Genomic DNA, 18,492 nt, shown 5'->3' with positions numbered 1-18,492 from the left:
GGGGTGGGGGGTGGGGGGTTGGGAGTGGGGTGGGGTGAAGAGGTGTCTCATGGCTTTAGCTATTTGCCTAAACCTTTTCAGCCTCCAGGAATCGATTCTTATTCTGCTACAGGAGATAAAGCTGAAAATTGGTGAGTATCTGCTAAACATTTAAGATGCATTCTATTCTGGTGTGGGCGTAGTGGTCCCTGGTTTGTGAGGCGCTGGCACTAGTTCTAGGGAAAGTGGGATGATCTTCACCTGAACTGTGCTGGGGCCTGGTACTCTTTCCACTGCATAATGAAGCAAGTAAAGAGGATTTTAAAGTGAACAGTGGAGGTAAGCGATCAAATGTGGGAAAACGTGGTAAAACAAAGAATAAAGTCAAAGCTAACGAGAAAGTTATTAATGGGAAATGATAAACAAAATATGACAAGAAGGTATTGAGATTGGGAATCAAAGAATCAACCAACACATAAGACTAGAATTTACAAAGTGAATAACAGGGTAAAACTAAATACTCTGTATCTGAATGCAAGGAGCAATCAAAACAAAATGGATGCACTGAGATGACAGATAGAAATAAGTGTGACTGGTTCACCATTACTGGAAAATGGCTGCAGGAGGGCATAGATTGGAACCTGAGTCTAGATGTTTTGGAAAGACAGGCAAGTAAGAAAAGGTGAAAGGGTGGTTCTGTAGTTAATGATGCTATCAGCACAATAGAGAGGGATGGCTTAAGTTCAGGAAACTAAGATGTGGAAAATGTTTGTGTAGAAATGAGAAATGATAAAGTCAGTTGTGGGTGTGGTATACAGGCCCCGCAATAATAACCACACAGCAGGATAGGGCAAAAAATAACAAAAGTTTGACAGAAAGGTTTGATGATACTCATGGGAGATTTTCACCTATGTATTGCCACAAAATGTCAGATAAGCAGAGGTAGCATAGGGGTGGGGCTCATAGAATATTTTGAGGGTACTTTTTACAGCCAACCTAAGCAGGCTATATGAAACATGGTATCAAACAGTGAGGTAAGATTAGTTAATATTTGCATAATAAAAATGCCCCTATGTAGCAGCGACCATAATATGATTGAATTTTATATTGAGTTTGAGGGCGAGATGAGCAGGTCTGCACCTATTATTTAAATTTAATAAAGGACAAATATGACAACAAAACAGAGCTGGCCAAAGTGAATTAGCAAATTAGTTTAAAGGATATGGTTGATGAAATGCAATAGCACACATATAAGAGGATATTTCAGCATTTACAGAATACATGCATTCCAATGAGTAAGGAAAATTCCAAGGGTTGGAGCCCCCATTCATAGTTAACTAGAAATGTTAAGGATAGTATCATACTTAAAGAAAAAGCACATATTTTGCATTGATAGGTATAAGATCAGAATATTGGACAGAATGTAAAAAAACAGTAAACAAAGCTTTCTTTCATTAAAATGCAGATCTGATTTTAACAACAGAAGTTTATTATGCACAAGAAAAAAAGATAGAGCAAGCTGTCTATGTACAACACTATTTGAAATGATTCAAAACACTCTAAAGTAGAATCCCATCTACTCCAACAGCATCATATTACAGTAGAGTCAGAGAGTCATATAGTACAGAAACAGACCCTTTGGTCTAAGCAGTCCATGCCGAACATAATCCCAAACTAAACTAGTCCCACCTGCCTGCTCCTGGCACATATCCCTCCAAACCTTTCCTATTCATGTTCATATCCAAATGTCTTTTAAACATTGTAACTGTACCTGCATCCACCACTTCCTCAGGAAGTTCTTTCCACATGCGAACCACCCTCTATGTAAAAGAAATTGCCATTTAAGTCTCTGAAATCTCTCTCCACTCGCCTTCAAAATATGCCCTGTGGCCTTGAAATCCCCCATCCTTGGAAAAAACACCTACCATTAACTCTATCTGTGCCTGTCATGATTTTATAACCTGTGTAAGGTTATTAAGTATTTTTAAGGCTGGGTCAATAGATTTTTGTTAAACAAGAGGGGGATTAGGTGGAAATGTGGTTTTGAAATTACAGACTGATCAGCCGTGACCCTGTCAAAAGGCTTGAAGGAGCTAAATGGCCTACTCCTGTTCCTGATTCATATGTTCAAGAAGATCACCTCACATTCTTCCAAACTCTGCAGAATACAGGCTCAGTCTTATGCAAATTTGATAAGGGTAGAATTTAGTCTCCTCCTAGGAGCAGGTTAGGAGGCAGTGGAGCAAGGTAGTAGACATTACCATTCAAAAGCTCCAGATATCTTTGACAGGAGCAACTCTCAACGTCCAGATTAACATCGGCATCTTCAGAAACAAAATTCTCCTTAATTCTGGGAAGTATACATTTGCCAGTTTACAACATGAGGCAACATAATACTATGTGCCAGACAGATTTCACTGTCACTCACATTTTGTCGAGAATGCAGAAGGGAATTTGGAGAGATGAGGAGAAGGAGCCCAAGAAAAGAGTTGAACAGGAAGCAATTCTTAAATAAAAAAGGCCATGCAGTGAAAGATGAGTTGCATAACATTTGGCTGTCTGAATACTTTGCGTGAAACAACTTCTCTTTTTCTTTTATAAAATAACTCCAGCTGTTCAGTTTTAGATCTGTATTGTTACCATTATTCATTTATTGTTGCAGCTTGCTGGCATGGAGTCTGGATATGCATGCTTCTGTGGGAATGATGCTGATTACTGGAAGCACGGAGAGGCGAACAGCACAGAATGCAACCACGTGTGCTTCGGTGATCACACCCAGCCCTGTGGAGGAGATGGAAGGATAAATATCTTTGATGGTGTGTATTGTGAAGATAGGGCTTGTTCTTTGTCATAGGAAATAATTCTTGTGAGAGAATTGGTTGGGACTTTGATTAGGTCACTTTTGGAATATTGTGTGCAATTCTGGTCGCCCTCCTATAGTGAGGATGTTGTGAAATTTGAAAGGGTTCAGAAAAGTTTTACTAGGATATTGCCAGGGTTGGAGGGTTTGAGCTATGGGGAGAGGCTGAGCAGTCTGGGGTTGTTTTCCCCAGAGTATCGGAGGCGGAGGGGTGACCTTATAGAGATTTATAAAATCATAAGGGGCGTGGATAGGGTAAATAGACAAGGTTTTTTTCCCTGGAGTGGGGGAGTCCAGAACACGAGGGCTCAGGTTTAGGGCGAGAGGAGAAAGATTTAAAAGAGACCTAAGGGGCAACTTTTTCAGAGGGTGGTACGTGTTTGGAATGAGCTGCCAGAGGAAGTGGTGGAGGATAGTACAATTTCAACATTTAAATGGCATCTGGATGGGTAATTGAATAGCAAGGGGTTGGAAGGATATGGGCCAAATGCTGGCAAATGGGACTGGATCAATTTAAGATTCCTGGTTGGTATGGAAGAGTTGGACTAAAGGGTCTGTTTCTGTATGTATATCTCTATGTCTCCATGGATTGGAGATTCAAAGCGTGATAAACAAAATAACATATTGGAAAATGTGAAATTGTCTTTTTTGAAAGGAAGAATAAAAAAAAGCATATTATTTTAAAGGTGAGAGATTGTGGAGTTCTGAGACGCAGAAAGATCTGTGTGTCCACTTGCATTTATCACAACAGTTTGGTATGTAGGTACAGCACGTAATTGGGGAGAAAGTGAGGTCTGCAGATGCTGGAGATCAGAGATGGAAATGTGTTGCTGGAAAAGCGCAGCAGGTCAGGCAGCATCTAGGGAACAGGAGAATCGACGTTTCGGGCATTAACCTGAAGAAGGGCTAATGCCCGAAACGTCGATTCTCCTGTTCCCTAGATGCTGCCTGACCTGCTGCGCTTTTCCAGCAACACATTTCCAGCACGTAATTGGGAAAGCTGATAAAATATTCTCCTTATCATGAGAGGAATTGAATCCAACATATTGAGGTTATACAGGGCATTGGACTAACAGTACTGGGCACAATATTGATCATTTTATTTAAGAAAGAACATAAATGAATTAGAAACAAATTGGTCACTTGTACATTGAAGGTTTCCATGTACCATTACTGTAGGCTGTGCCTTTATCTGCCTAGGCCCTACATTTTGCACTCCCCTTCCTAAAACTCTCTGTCCTGCCATCATTCTGTCCAATGTTAAGACACACCTTAGAACCTACCACACCAACCAAGGTTTTGGTCATCTGCCCTAATAATTACTCATGTGGCTCATTATACTCTCCTGTGAAATACCTTGGGATGTTTGACTAGATTGTAAGTTTTATACCAATGCAAGTTGTTGTTGACATTGTTGATGGTCATAATAGCCCACATTTCCTGAATCACGAGAGTTAAATTAGGGCCAATCAAGGATAATAGTGGGAAGTTATGTGTGGAGTCAGAGGAGATAGGTGAAGCACTAAATAAATATTTTTCAACAGTGTTCACTACAGAAAATGAATATGTTGGTGAGGAAGATACAGAGATACTTGCATCTAGACTAGAAGAGATTGAGGTTCACAAGGAAGAGATATTAGAAATACTGCAGAGTATGAAAATAGACAAGTCCCTGGGCCAGATGGGATCTATCCTAGGATCCTCTGGGAAGCAAGGGAAGAGATGCCGAGCCTTTGGCACTGATCTTCAAATCATCATTATCTACAGGAATAGTGCCTGAGGACTGGAGGATAGCAAATGTGGTTCCTTTGTTCAAAAAGGGTAGTAGAGACAACCCTGGTAATTACAGACCAGTGAGTCTCACTTCAGTTGTTGGTAAAGTGTTGGAAAAGGTTATAAGAGAGAGGATTTATAACCATCTAGAAAAGAATAATCTGATCAGGGACAGTCAGCACAGTTTTGTGAAGGGTAGGTCGCGCCTAACGAATCTTATTGAGTTTTTTGACAAAGTGACCAAACAGGTAGATGAGAGTAAACCCGTTGATGTGGTGTATATGGATTTCAGCAAGGCGTTCGATAAGGTTCCCCACAGTTGGCTGTACCAAATGTGGAGGAATGGGATTGTGAGAGACATAGCAGTTTGGATCAGTAATTGGCTTGCTGAAAGAAAACAGAGGGTTGTAGTTGATGGAACATGTTCATCGTGGTGTTCAGTTACTAGCGGCATACCGCAAGGGTCGGTGTTGGGTCCACTGCTGTTCGTCATTTTTATAAATGACCTGGATGAGGGCTTAGAATGGTGGGTTAGTAAATTTGCGGACGACACTAAGGTTGATGGAGTTGTGGATAGGGCTGAAGGATGTAGTAGGTTGCAGAGAGACATAGATAGGATGCAGAGCTGGGCTGAGAGGTGGCAAACGGAGTTTAATGTGGACAAGTGTGAGGTGATACACTTTGGCAGGAGTAATCGGAATGCAAAGTACTGGACTAATGGTAGGATTCTTGGGAGTGCAGATGAGCAGAGAGATCTCGGTGTCCATGTACACAGATCCCTGAAAGTTGCCACCCAGATTGACAGGGTTGTTAAGAAGGCATACAGTGTTTTGGCCTTTATTAATAGAGGGATTGAGTTCCGGAACCAGGAGGTTATGCTGCAGCTGTACAAAGCTCTGGTACGGCCAAAATCCACCATGTTCCTGAAATTGAAAACAAACCTCGCCATAATTTGAAATAAAGGTGGAGTATTGTGTACAATTCTGATCACTGCATTATAAGAAGGATGTGGAAGCTTTGGAAAGGGTGCAGAGGAGATTTAATAGGATGTTGCCTGGTATGGAAGGATTGTCTTACGAGGGAAGGCTGAGGGCCTTGAGGCTGTTCTCGTTAGAGAGAAGAAAGTTGAGAGATGACTTAATAGAGACATACAAGATAATCAGAAGGTTAGATAGGGTGGACAGGGAGAGACTTTTTCCAAGTATGGGGACGGCAAACACGAGGGGACACAACTTTAAAGTGAGGGGAGATAGGTATAAGACAGATGTCAGAGGTAGTTTCTTTACTCAGAGAGTAGTAAGCGAATGTAATGCTTTGCCTGCATTGGTAGTAGATTCACCAAGTTTAAGTGCATTTAAGTCGTCATTGGACAGGCAAATGGACTTACATGGAATAGTGTAGGTGGGATGGGCTTCAGATTAGTATGACAGGGCGGCGCAACATCGAGGGTCGAAGGGCCTGTACTGCGCTGTAATATTCTATGTTCTCTGTTCTGTGTTCTATGTTCCCATTCATGCTGCCTGCCGTTATGGTGAGAGAACAGGATCTGCACTGGGAGGGCATGGTCCCTGCAGGAAGGACGTGGTTCCTGCTGGGAGAATGTGGTCCCCACTGGGAGAACTTGATCCTGGCTGGGAGAGCATGGTCCCCACTGCGAGAATATTGTCCCCACTGGGAGAACATGGCCCCTGCTGGGAGAGTCTGGTCCCTGCTGGGAGAACATGGCTCCTGCTGGAAGAGTCTGGTCCCTGCTGGGAGAACATGGCCCCTGCTGGGAGGGTCTGATCCCTGCTGGGAGAACATGGTCCCTGCTGGGAGAGTCTGGTCCCTGCTGGGAGAACATGGTCCCTGCTGAGAGAGTCTGGTCGCTGCTAGGAGAACATGGTCCCTGCTGGGTGGGTCTGGTCCCAGCTGGGAGAGTCTGGTCCCTGCTGAGAGAGTCTAGCGTCTGCTGGGAGATCAAGGGGCTCTTTGTCAGTATGACAGACATGCCAAAATCCACCATGTTCCTGAAATTGAAAACAAACCTCGCCATAATTTGAAATAAAGGTTGAGTTTTCTATAAAAGTTAAGTTTCACTTTGCCTACTCAACTCCCATGTTCATTTTCTCAAGAAAGGAAAAAGGAAGTGACTCTCTTACATTTCTGAAACCACATGAAATGGAAATTTCTTAAGAAATGTGAGTAAACTGTTCCTAATAACACATTGGATTTCTGAAACCATCGTGATTTCTTTGGATTGCTTTTCCATTTGAAGTGTAGCAACCTTTAATTAAACAGGCATTATTTTTTCTGCTTTGTGTCTGGAGGTTATTATACTCTGCCTTTATACCCCAAAGTTGCTGACTTGTCAGAACAGCTTCCCCATGATTGCCAATCATCCTCCAGTGTTTGTTTAAATTTAAGACTGTGATCTCCTGAACCAATGAAGTGTTGCAAAGCCTTTAGCATTCACGTATTTGCAGAATTAACGCAAAGTTAAAAAGTACTGGTTAACCTTCAAGTGATGATGGGGGAAGTGTGTAGGCTCAACGTGGGATTGGGGATCCCCTCTAGAAAAGGCACTGTGAACCATTGGGAGTCAAAATGCAACAGTGCAGATCTAAAGAAACACGCAAATATTGGAAATCTAAAATGAGGGCACTGTGTGTTGAAACTGCACAATGGTTCAGCCAGAATCTGAAAAAGAGGCAACCCACAGATAGGTCAAGCTATAAACTATGTTCCCTTCTGTGAATTTAGAGACATTTCTGGGTTTCTTTTAAGGACACTTGTTGACTTATCCTTGGCTCGCTGCTCCACACAAAACAATGAACAAGATGTTCCAGCCTTGTGCTGCTTTCAATTATCTCCATTTGCCACACCAAAGCAGAGAAGCTGAGTGCTCCAAGAATAAAGACTCAGCGTATGAAGGAGCTCCAACACCAAGTTAAATGCAAAGAGAATACCTGGGAGCAATTACCAACCAACAGACCAATAACTAGTTTCAGATGATGTCATATACCACACAAAAAAAAACAAAGATTCTTGCTTGCAAAGCCCTCTAGGGTATCTATTATTTTTTTAATAGCATATCCTGGAAACTTTATGAAGTGGTTTTATTCAGCTTTGAATCTGTTTTCTATTGCCAGTTTCACCAATTACTCATGCTAATGCCAGCCATCAGCATACTTTGTACCCTTGATGCACATTAATATTGCCCTAAGTGATGACTTATGGTTAAGCCACTTAATTGCACACTGAAGTTTAGGTATAGAATCCCTACAGCGTGGAAACAGGCCATTCGTCCCATCCCAGTTCTTTGGAGAGCATCCCACGCAGACCCATCCCCCTACTCTAACTCTACATTTCGCATGGCTAATCCACCTAGCCTACACATCCCTGGACACTACGGGTAATTTAGCACAGCCAAGTCCACCTAACCTGCACATCTTTGGACTGTGGGAGGAAACCCATGCTTACATGAGGAGAATGTGCCAAACTCCATGCAGTCACCCAAGGCTGGAATTGAACCCTGGTACCTGAAGCTATGAGGCAGCAGTGCTACCCACTCAGCTTCCATGGCATTCCCACCGGAACTCTATCAACAAACACATCGAGTTAGACCCCATGTACCACCCCCTGAGAAAAAGAACAAGAAATGACATCACCACAGGAAATGACATTACTGACCCAAAGAAACCCAAATATATAAATAGAAAGCAGGAATTATCAGCAGTGTTTCGCCCGGAGGCCCACTGAAGATGTTACCTAGCATGGTGACGAAATGTCTAGAAATGAACCTTCCAGCTCAGTGAGCAAACCTACATCCAGAACCTCAACCTGAGCTACAAATCTTATCAAAACTCGCTAAATGTCAGAGTAGGCCATTCAGCCTGCTGTGTTTCTTCTGTCATTCAATACAATCATGGCTGATCATCCACTTCAATATTGGTTTATCCTGCACTGTCCCCATATCCCTTTATGTCACTCTTGTTCTGAAATCTTCAATCTTTACCTTCAACACACTCAAACACTAAGCTTCCAGAGCCATCTGTAGTATAGAATTTCAAAGCTTGACACTCTGAGTCAGACAAAATCTTCAGCTCAGTGCTAAGTGGCTTTGTCTTTACTTTGAAATGATTTCTCGTTCTGGTTGTAGATTCTCCAGTCAAGGGTAACATCTTACCCGTGTCCACTCTTAAAGTGTTCTGTAGGTTTCACCTCTCATTCTTCAAAACTCTGGAGAATATAGACTGCTTGCCCAATCTGTCTCCACAGTACTTTCTGCGATGCCAGGAACAAGTCTAAGGAAACCTTCATTGCAATCCCTCTGTGGCAATAATATCCTTCCTGAGATAAGGAAACCACACCGCACACAGTACTCTATGTGCTGTCTAACCAAACGCCCACATAATGGAAGCAAGATGCCACAACTCCTGGACTCAAATGCATGAGCAAAAGAAGCTGACATTCATTAGGCTCGTTAATAGCTTGCTGCACATGTATAGGAGCCTTCTGTGACTTAACAACAAGGCCATCCACGTCCCTGTCAGCATCTTCACTTTCTCACTTGTAGCTATTTAAGAAATACCCTGCACACCTTTCATCATACCAAAGTAGATATTCTCACATTTTTCCACATTATAGTGCATCTTCCACGTTCTTGCCCACTCACTAATTCTGGCCAAATCCTCTTGAAACCACTTTTCTTCACAGTACATATTCCCACCTATCATTGTGCCTTCTGCAATCTTGGAAATTTATATTGGGTCCCCTCATCCCAATCTTTGATACCTATTGTGAACAGCAGGAACCCAAGTATTGATCCTTGTGGTACTCCATTGGTCATGGAAGAATCACCTGCTTATTCTGTTTTCAGTCTGTTAGCCAGTTCTTAGTTCATGCCAGTATATTTGACATGCAAATTAATTTTGTCAACCAGCCTCCTGTGGAGTACATTATCAAAAGCCTTCTGAAAATCCAAGTAGACAATATCCACTGACTCCAACTTATCAACGATGATCATATGACCAAGAAACAAGAATCGGCCTTTTAGCCGTTTGAGTTTGGTTATCTGATTTTAACCTCAGCTCCACGTTCCTGCATACAATCTTTCATCACCTTGGTAGTCAAGAACCTGCCTACCTAAGTCTTAAAATAATGTAATGGTTCTACCTTTTGAGGAAGGGAATTCCAAAGGTTCATAAACCTCAGAGGAAAAAGAAGTGTTTCCTCATCTCCATCTTCAATGACAACCTCTTACTTTTTAAATTATGCCCTCCGGTTATAGATTCCCCCAAAAGAGAAAGCGATCTTTTGACATCAACCAGGCTAATTCCCCTCAGATTCATTTTTAAAATTTAATTCACCGCTGAGTCTTCTAAACTCCAGGGGATACAGGCCGAGCCTTTCCAAATAAGGCAATCCCCTCACATTCGAGTAAACCTTCCCTGAACTGCTTCCAATGTGTTTGCATCCTCCTGTAAATATGATGGGAGGGGTCTTTGATGATGTTGGCTGCTTTTCCATAGCAACAAGAAGTGTAGATGGAGTCACGGGTAGGAGGTTGGCCTACGTGATGATCTGGGTTCTGCAGATTCTTATGATCCTGGATATAGCAGTTGCTGCATCAAGCAGTGAATGCACCCAGATAGAATGCTTTCTATGGTGCATCTGTAAAGGTTGGTGAGGGTCCTCATGGGCATGCTGAATTTCCTTAGCCTCCTGAGGAAGAAGAGAGGTTGTTGTGCCATCTCGACTGTTGCATCTATGTGGGAGAACCAGGATAGATTGTTAGTTATCATCACTCCTCGGAACTTGATGCTCCTGACCCTCTCCACCTCAGCTCCATTGATGTAAATAGGGGTGTGTACTCCTCTTCTCTTCCTGAAGTCAATGATCAGTTCTTTAGTTTACTGAGATTGAGGGAGAGATTGTTATCTTTGCACCACTACAGCAAGCATTCTATTGCCTTCCCGTATTTGAATGTCCCCAGTGAAACCTTCTTACTAATAATGATTTCCTTCAGTTGCTCATAGTGGTGATAGTGTGTCTGTGTGCCAAAATGTGTTTGTGCTTCCGAGCGGTAGAAGTTGTGGGACTGAGAACATCAAGGTTTACAGATAATACTTATTTAGTTCTGGATTCAACACATTTGAGCACCCTCACTGAAATTGGAACGCACTGAGCCCAGGTCTCACTTCATGAACTTGAGCGGGGGATCTAGACTGACCTGAGTACAGTACTGCTGGAATTCTGCAGTGTCAGAAGTGCAAACGAATCATTGGCATCAGACAGTCTACCCTCTCTGGTGTATTTTTAAAAAATCCTTGACATTTCTTTTGAAATGGAACAAAGTGTTGTAGCCAATATTTATCCCTCAATCAGCAGATTATCTGGTCATTATCAGATTGTTTGGGACAATTTGTGGTGCATAAATTGGCTGATGCATTTTCTCTATTACATTAATGAGTACACTTCCAAAATACTTCATTGGCTGGAAGGCATTTTTGGACGTCCTTAGATAGCGAAAATGAATGAACATCCAGCTTTCTTTTATTCATTATGTCATCAAGGAGGTGGAGTGACAATTTATTTGTTGCATCATCCTTTTCCTGAAGCTATTCCTGAGGAAAATCGCTCTTGGAAGCCCTGCTGCTATTTGCTAAGTGTGTGTCCTCACTCGGATAATGGAGAACTCGAGGCCCTGGTTTCTCCTGTGGGTTACCCGGTTTCCCCGCACTGCCACCCTTCAATATCATGCCCATACTGGTGTCTTGCCTGCTGGGGGACTGCGCCAGTGAAAAAGCAGCGTCACATTTATCTGATGCATCATCGTGCCACCTCACAATGCGACTTCCGTTCAATGGCTGCAGAAATTGTTTGGAAAGTGTACCCAAACTAAACCGCACATCCAGTTCGATCAGTTCCAAGTGACAGGGTCATATTTCTTTCCAAATCAAATGACTGGATTCCAAGTGTCACTTCAAGAGAAGGCTCTAAGTTGTCCTGACCTGGTGGTGTCATTCATTGCGTAAACTCTTCAAAATTCTTCCTTCCATTAGGTTTTTAAAAATTTAACCTGTTTTCCTAATCAAACCATTCAGAGATGATATTATACGCCTCTAGAGCAGGTTGGACTTGAACCTGGGCCTCCTGATCCAAGAATAGGGATACTTCCACTGAACCAGAGGAGGGCCCTACATCCCTTAGGTTTTTCACTCCAATAGTGGAACACTTTCTCCTTACGTTAGCAAAGAGAAGGCAGCCCATTCCTGACATTGATCTAAATTGGTGAGTAATGAATGAATGAGCCATTGGTTGAAGTCCTCAATTGATCTCATACGTTTTACCCCATTGTATTTCTCTCCCTCTCTCCCTCCCTCCCCTGCAGCAATGATCGGGGCTTGTGGTGGGAATTACTCGACGGACGCTGGCATCATTTACTCTCCGGATTTCCCTGACAACTACGCCAGCAGCAGAGTATGTTACTGGACCATTCAGGTGCCAGGGGCATCTCTCATCCGGTTCGACTTTGCCCTATTTGACATCCGGGACTCGAGTGACATGGTGGAGTTTCTGGATGGCCGCAGCAATGATGTTCTCGCCCGGTTTGATGGCAGGAACCGGCCCTACGACTCCCTGAATGTGTCGGCCAGCTTTGTCATTTTGTACTTCTACTCTGACCGGGTTAACCAAGCTGAGGGATTCGCTGTCTTGTACAGAGGTAAGAGGGATGCCTGAGGTGCATCTACGGTGACTGAGAGCGGGGGAAACCAGTTGGCTGGGTCCACGGGGGAGCCAATGACATAGCAGGTTTGTGGAGTCAGGGTCCAAATCAAAACATAAAAATGAAAAAGGAATAATTGCTAGGGTCAAGCCATAGAGTTATACAGCAGAAAAGGCCCTTCAGCCCATCAAGTCGGCACCAACAATGACTATCACTAGAGGCGTGCTCGTCCCAATTTCCTGCACATATCCTATATCCTTGGATGTTATGATGAATGTTTTGAATATATAGGTTAGATCATTTAATGCATGGCTCACAGAGTGGTATGGAAAGGAAAGGTTTGATTTATCAAGCTCTGGGCTAGTACAAGGGACAAAGGAAGCTTTTCCATTGGGATTGGCCCCATTTTAATCAAGTTGATGTTAAGCAATGGTGCTTTAAAAAAAATTAAAGGCTCTTTGTCTGAAAGCACAGGGAATTCCTCATAAGGAAGATCAATAGAGATAAGGGAAACCAATTCAGCAGGTCTGGCACCATCCAAGGAGAGAGAAATTGAGTTAACATTTCTGGTCCAGTATGACACTTCTTCAGAACAGGAGAAAAGTGGTTGTATTGTATCTGCCACTTCAATAGTCCCCCTCCAAAACCTTCCTCAGTGGTTGAGTCCGAGGTTGCCCCAGTTGAGGCCATTCAGTGACCAGTTATTGGCCCATATGTGGTATTAACAGGGCAATGTTCGTCTAGCAGGAGGAGAAGGTTGCTATGTTGTGTGTGTTGGGGGTGAGCTAGTGTATTACTCTGTTCAGGCATTGGACATGGAGGGGGCTGGCGATGGAGGTGATGAGAGTGCCTCCCTCATTGGCATAGCTTCACAATCCTCATGTCCTCTTCCACTGCAGTTGCCCCACCCATCCCTTCCCGGTGCTTCCTCACATTCTAGCTTCTTCAATAATATCCTCACCCCCTTTAACATCCTCTTTGGATATTCCACTCCCATCCCTGCTAAACCACCTTTCCCATATCCTGGCACTGGGGCGGATGTAGCCAGCACTCCCTAACTGTTAGTAAGTCAGCTGTCTAAGACAGATGTCTTCAGACTGGGTACCTCTCCTTCAGCATATTAGCACTCCTCTGGATGTCAGTCAGCTATGACAGGCAAGTTTCTTTGGTGGGGAGGGAAACACCACCAAACATTACGTCCTGTCCATGGTCACAAGGTGACCAACATCAGGAAATAAATATTCCAGCATTTCTAAAAGATGAACAAACTAGAAAAAGGGGTGGAGCAGCCCTGATGACACTCAGTGCTGACCACACTCTGGGTGAAGGAATTTCTCCTCACCTCAGTCCCAAATGGCCTACCCTGTGTCCTTAAACTGTGACCTCTGGTTTAGAGCTGTCCAGTCAGCAGGAACATCCTGTCCAGTCCTATTAGATTTTACAGGACTCTTTGAAATCTCTCATCATTCTTCTGAACTCCTGTGAATTTAGTCCTAATTGATCCGGATTCTCTTACTAGGTCTGTCCTGCCACCCCGGCACTCAGCCTAGTACACCTTAAATGCATCCTCTTCATAGCCAGAATGCAATTCCTCAGATAAGGAGATCAAAACCGCATACAATACGCCCAAGTGTGATCTCGCCAAGGCCCGGTATAATTCAACAAGACATCCCTGCTCCTGTGCTCAAATCCTGTCACTATAAAGGTCAATATACCATTTCCCTTCTTCATCACCTGGTGCACCTGCATGCTTGCTTTTAAAAGCTGGTGTACATGGATATCCAGGACTCGTCACACCTCTCCCTTTCCCAATCTCTTGTCATTCAGATAATAATTTCTCTCCCTGCTTTTGCTACCAAAATGGGTAACTTCATATTTCTCCACGTTATATTTAATGAGCTATCCAGTAGCCCACTCACTCAGCCTGTCCAAATTACACTGAAGTGTTTCTGCAGTGTCTCTGATGTGTTCAGGGTAAATGTAGGGGAATGGGTCTGGGTGGGTTACTCTTCAGAAGGTTGGTGTAGACTTGTTGGGCCGAAGGGCCTGTTTCCACACTGTGGTATATCTAATCTAATCATACTTGTCTCAGCTTATCCTCCCATCCAGAGATGCAGAGGATCTTTCCGTTGAGGGTTGAGTGACTTTGGAACTCTCTGCCTCAGGAGGTGATGGAGCCATTGAATAGTTGTAAGGCAGGCATGGATTGATTCTGGTTAGGCAGAAAACAAAGGGTTACTGGGGGTAGAGGGAAATGTGAGACACAAAGAGCTCAGCCATGACTGCATTGAATGACGGAGAAAACTCAAGGGGACAAGTGGTCAATTCTGCTCTGATTTTGTATTTTCGAAGGAGAATGTGGAAGACAGAGACAGTCTCAGGGCTAGGATTAAAACGAGGAGAAATGTTTCCTAGGGTTGTGAGCCTTTTCAATTCCAGAGGTTTGTGTATTTTCCATTATTGAATATATTTAAGTTGAGGATGGTCTGAGTTTTGGCCCATTAAGGAACGAAGGCACATGGCGAGCGGGCAGAAGAATGTGTTGAGGTGGATTGAATTTGAATCATAGAATCCCTACAATGTGGAGGCAGGCCATTCGGCCCATCAGGTCGGCACCGAACCTCTGAAGAGCATCCCTCCCAGGTCCACATTCACCTTATCCCTATAACCCTGCATTCCCCATGGCGAATCCACTTAACCTGCCCATCCCTTGTGATGGGACAAAATTTTTTAAAGTAAAAAAGTAGCAAAGACTAGCTGTAATTAAAGAAGAAAGAACAGAAATTGCTGGAAAAGCTCAGCAGATCTGGCAGCACCTGTGGAGAGAAATCAAAGTTAATGTCTCTGGTCCAGTGACGCTTCCTCACAACTGATGGTAGCTATTTTCATAGCTGTCATCAGTTCTAGAATCGTAGAATCCCTGTAATGGCCATTCAACCCATTGAAACCAGACTGACTCTTTGACGAGTATCCCATCCACACCCACCCACTCTATAGTTCCCATGGCTAATCCACCTAGCCTGCACATCCCTGGGTATTATGGGCAATTAAACATTGCTAATCCAAAATCTTTTGGACTGCGGGAGGAAATTGGAGTATCCGGAGGGAAACTCTCACAGATGCGGGGAGAATATGCAAACTCCACACAGACAGTCACCTGAGGGTGGAATCGAAGCTAGGTCCCTGGCAGTAGTGCTAAACAATAAGCCGCCATGCCACCCATGAATGATAGAACAGGTTTGAGGAATGTGTTCCTACTTCTTACATTCTTATCTAATTTGCTGCCTTGTGGTAGCTAACTAATGCCCTGCTATATAAGCACCAGATCTGCTCCTCAGCAACTTCTTGGGAACAGGCAAGAAATTACTGATGGAAACAAAAGAAATTGGCGGCTTCAGGGTATTCATTGTGATGGCTTTGAGTCTCCTACCCTCCCCCCATCTAATGATACTATCTCTATAAAGTACAAAGAACAAAAGAACATTCTCTTGATCTCGAGGTTTACATGTGAGAATAGTTAATATGTTTAAGGAGACACATCTGAAGTATTTGATAAACCTATTCTTGCAGTTTCTCTGCTTGTGCTCAATTACAAAGACTAGTTTTTAATCCATCCATCATACAATGTTGTAAATCTTGCATTCTTGTGTAATCCCACTTTGGAGAAAACGTGGCACAGAGTTACAATGGATGAATAGTGTAAACACTTCAAGCATACTATCTGAAGAAGTGAAATCCTGCCAGGTTAGATGCTGTTATTGGAATCAATAGTAAATGAGTTATTTTAAACTGCTTCAAAGTTAGTTATGCCTGTTGCCAACAGCAAGAGAAAAATGCCTTTTCTCCTTTTCAAACATTACCTGTTTTTATTTATTTTAAGGTAATTAAATATTTCAGACTGATTCACATGAGTTCCCTTGAATTGTGCCTTTAAATGATTAAAATACCTGAATGGTTACTGTGTGCCTGACTCTCCAGATAGCTTAAGTTAATCTAGTCCCATTTGCCATCATTTGGCCCATATCCCTCTAAACCCCTTCTTTTCATATACTCATCCAGATGCCTTTTAAATGTTGGATCAGCCTCCGCCACTTCCTCTGACAGCTCATTCCATATTTGCACCACCCTCTGTGTGAAAAAGTTGCCCCTTTTAAATCTTTCCCCTCTCACCTTAAACCTATGTCCTCTAGTTTTGGACTCCTCTACCCTGGGAAAAATACCTTGCCTATTTACCCTATCCATGCCCCTCATGATTTTATAAACCTCTATAAGATCAGCCCTCAGCCTCTGATACTCCAGAGAAAGTAGCCCCCAGCCTATTCAGCCTCTCCCTGTAGCTCAAACCCTCCAACCCTGGCAACATCCTTGTAAATCTTTTCTGAACTCTTTCATGTTTAACATGCAGAGAAAAAAAAAGACCCTTGCAAGAACAGCTTGCTTGGTAATACCGAAAAAGAGAATTGCTGAAATAGACACAATCTGTTAGCCCCTTTGAAATTTGGCATTCTTGGGTCTGTCCTGATCAGTGCAACATAAAGAGCTTTGACATTAGAGGTGGAATTTTTCATGGCCACTCATTTTTTAGAAGAGCAGAAGGGATCAAGCAAGTTATGTTTCAGTCATCATTTGTGCCTTTAGCATTGAGGTCTATGATGTAGACTTGATACCTTTATTTCAACTGATGCTTAAAAATCATTGAGAAATTTCTAAAATGTCAATGCATCTTGTATTAGATGCAGTTGAAAGGATTATTCATGAAGGAGTCTTGAATTTAAAGTGCTCTTGTGTGGGCGAGTAAGACCTCAGACAGAAGATAAGGCGTTCAAGTGGTTTATTGCAGTTAATCATTTGGAGTAGATGTTTAAAGAATGTTTATTGTGCATTTAAATTCTCCCTCTTTTGACTGCTGTCACCTCCACAGCTATTAAAGACAATCCTCGCTCCCAGCCTCCAGTGAGCAAGAATGATATAAATACATCAGAAATGATAACTGAGAGGGTGGGTCCTGGCACCAATGCGGCAAGATCATCGAAGATCCTCTACTTCATTACAGCAAGCCCCAGCCAATCGAACCAGAACATGCCAGGTTGGTACCAGCCTGCCACTGAATACTGCCCTCTGTTGCTCATCGTTGGTCTCTACTAACCATCCCTGTGCTTATTTACAGTGTGGACTATCTATGCCTTGGCAGCCTTGCTAACACTGACAGCGATAGCGATGGTTTCAAAGATTCTTCTTCACCTGACAGTAAAGTAAGTTTAGGAGGTTTTACCTCATTGTAAGGTAGCTGGCTTTCGTTTTAAAGTTAATGTAATTATGGCTTTTCTGTGTGGTGACACAGTTAGTGAAAGTGTGGTTTCTGGTCCTATCGCTCACGAAAATGTATCAGTCTCAGAGCCCTGTGCCTGTGTGAACTTGTACAGAGCGTAAATTCAGCTTGCTATAAATTGAGTAAGCGAAAGTGAGGACTGCAGATCCTGGCGATCAGAGTTGAGAATGTGGTGCTGGAAAAGCACAGCCGGTCAGGCAGCACCCGAGGAGCAGGAGAATCGACATTTTGGGCATAATTGGACATTTTGGTCCTGATGAAGGACTCATGCCTGAAACGTCAATTCTGCTGCTCATCGGCTGCTGCCTGACCTGCTGTGCAATTCCAGCACCATACTCTTGACCTTTCTTCTAGGTTGACTCAAGTTTGAACATTGCCAATAACAATCCAATGTTACATTGAGTTCTGAGTCTCCTCCTGTTGGTTTTGTTCTACTTATTTAACACGTACATCATGCATTAAATACCAACTGCCAGCTGGCTTACCATTTCCATGAATGATCCAGATTCCTCTCCAACTGTTGAACTCCACCTATGATTATTAATGAGCTTCCTTTTTTTGTAACATTTGAAAATGTAACCTTCTCCAGAATGAACTGTACATGTTTTGGGAAGTGTTACCATAGAGTTACTGTCTAATTGCACTGTCACCAATAGTAGTAATGTAATATCTAAACTACAATCACCGCTGTTTCGATTTGCCTTTGATATTTTTGACTGAGTGCCATCAGGATTGACCATAACACCTATTGTTGGAGAATTTACAGGAATGACAATAAGAAAAGTCTGATGCAATAAAAAGCCATTCATCTAATACCCAAGCTCTTCCAATACAACATCC

At 42.9% G+C, this 18,492-nt stretch overlaps 1 protein-coding gene across 3 annotated transcripts in view; it reads left to right on the top strand.

Moving 5' to 3' along the window:
• kremen1 (kringle containing transmembrane protein 1) overlaps positions 1-18,492 on the top strand; it is a 240,069-nt gene that overhangs the window by 119,686 nt on the left and 101,891 nt on the right. For all 3 annotated transcript variants that reach the window (XM_043715910.1, XM_043715909.1, XM_043715911.1), the window contains 4 exons: positions 2,642-2,795; positions 11,988-12,320; positions 17,245-17,409; positions 17,491-17,575. In XM_043715910.1, coding sequence (XP_043571845.1) covers positions 2,642-2,795; positions 11,988-12,320; positions 17,245-17,409; positions 17,491-17,575 — 737 coding nt within the window. The remainder of the gene's footprint in view (positions 1-2,641; positions 2,796-11,987; positions 12,321-17,244; positions 17,410-17,490; positions 17,576-18,492) is intronic.

The sequence above is a fragment of the Chiloscyllium plagiosum genome, chromosome 25 (assembly GCF_004010195.1).
Source record: "Chiloscyllium plagiosum isolate BGI_BamShark_2017 chromosome 25, ASM401019v2, whole genome shotgun sequence".
In the NCBI taxonomy this organism is placed as follows: domain Eukaryota; kingdom Metazoa; phylum Chordata; class Chondrichthyes; order Orectolobiformes; family Hemiscylliidae; genus Chiloscyllium; species Chiloscyllium plagiosum.
This window is presented reverse-complemented; position numbering and strand designations above follow the sequence as displayed.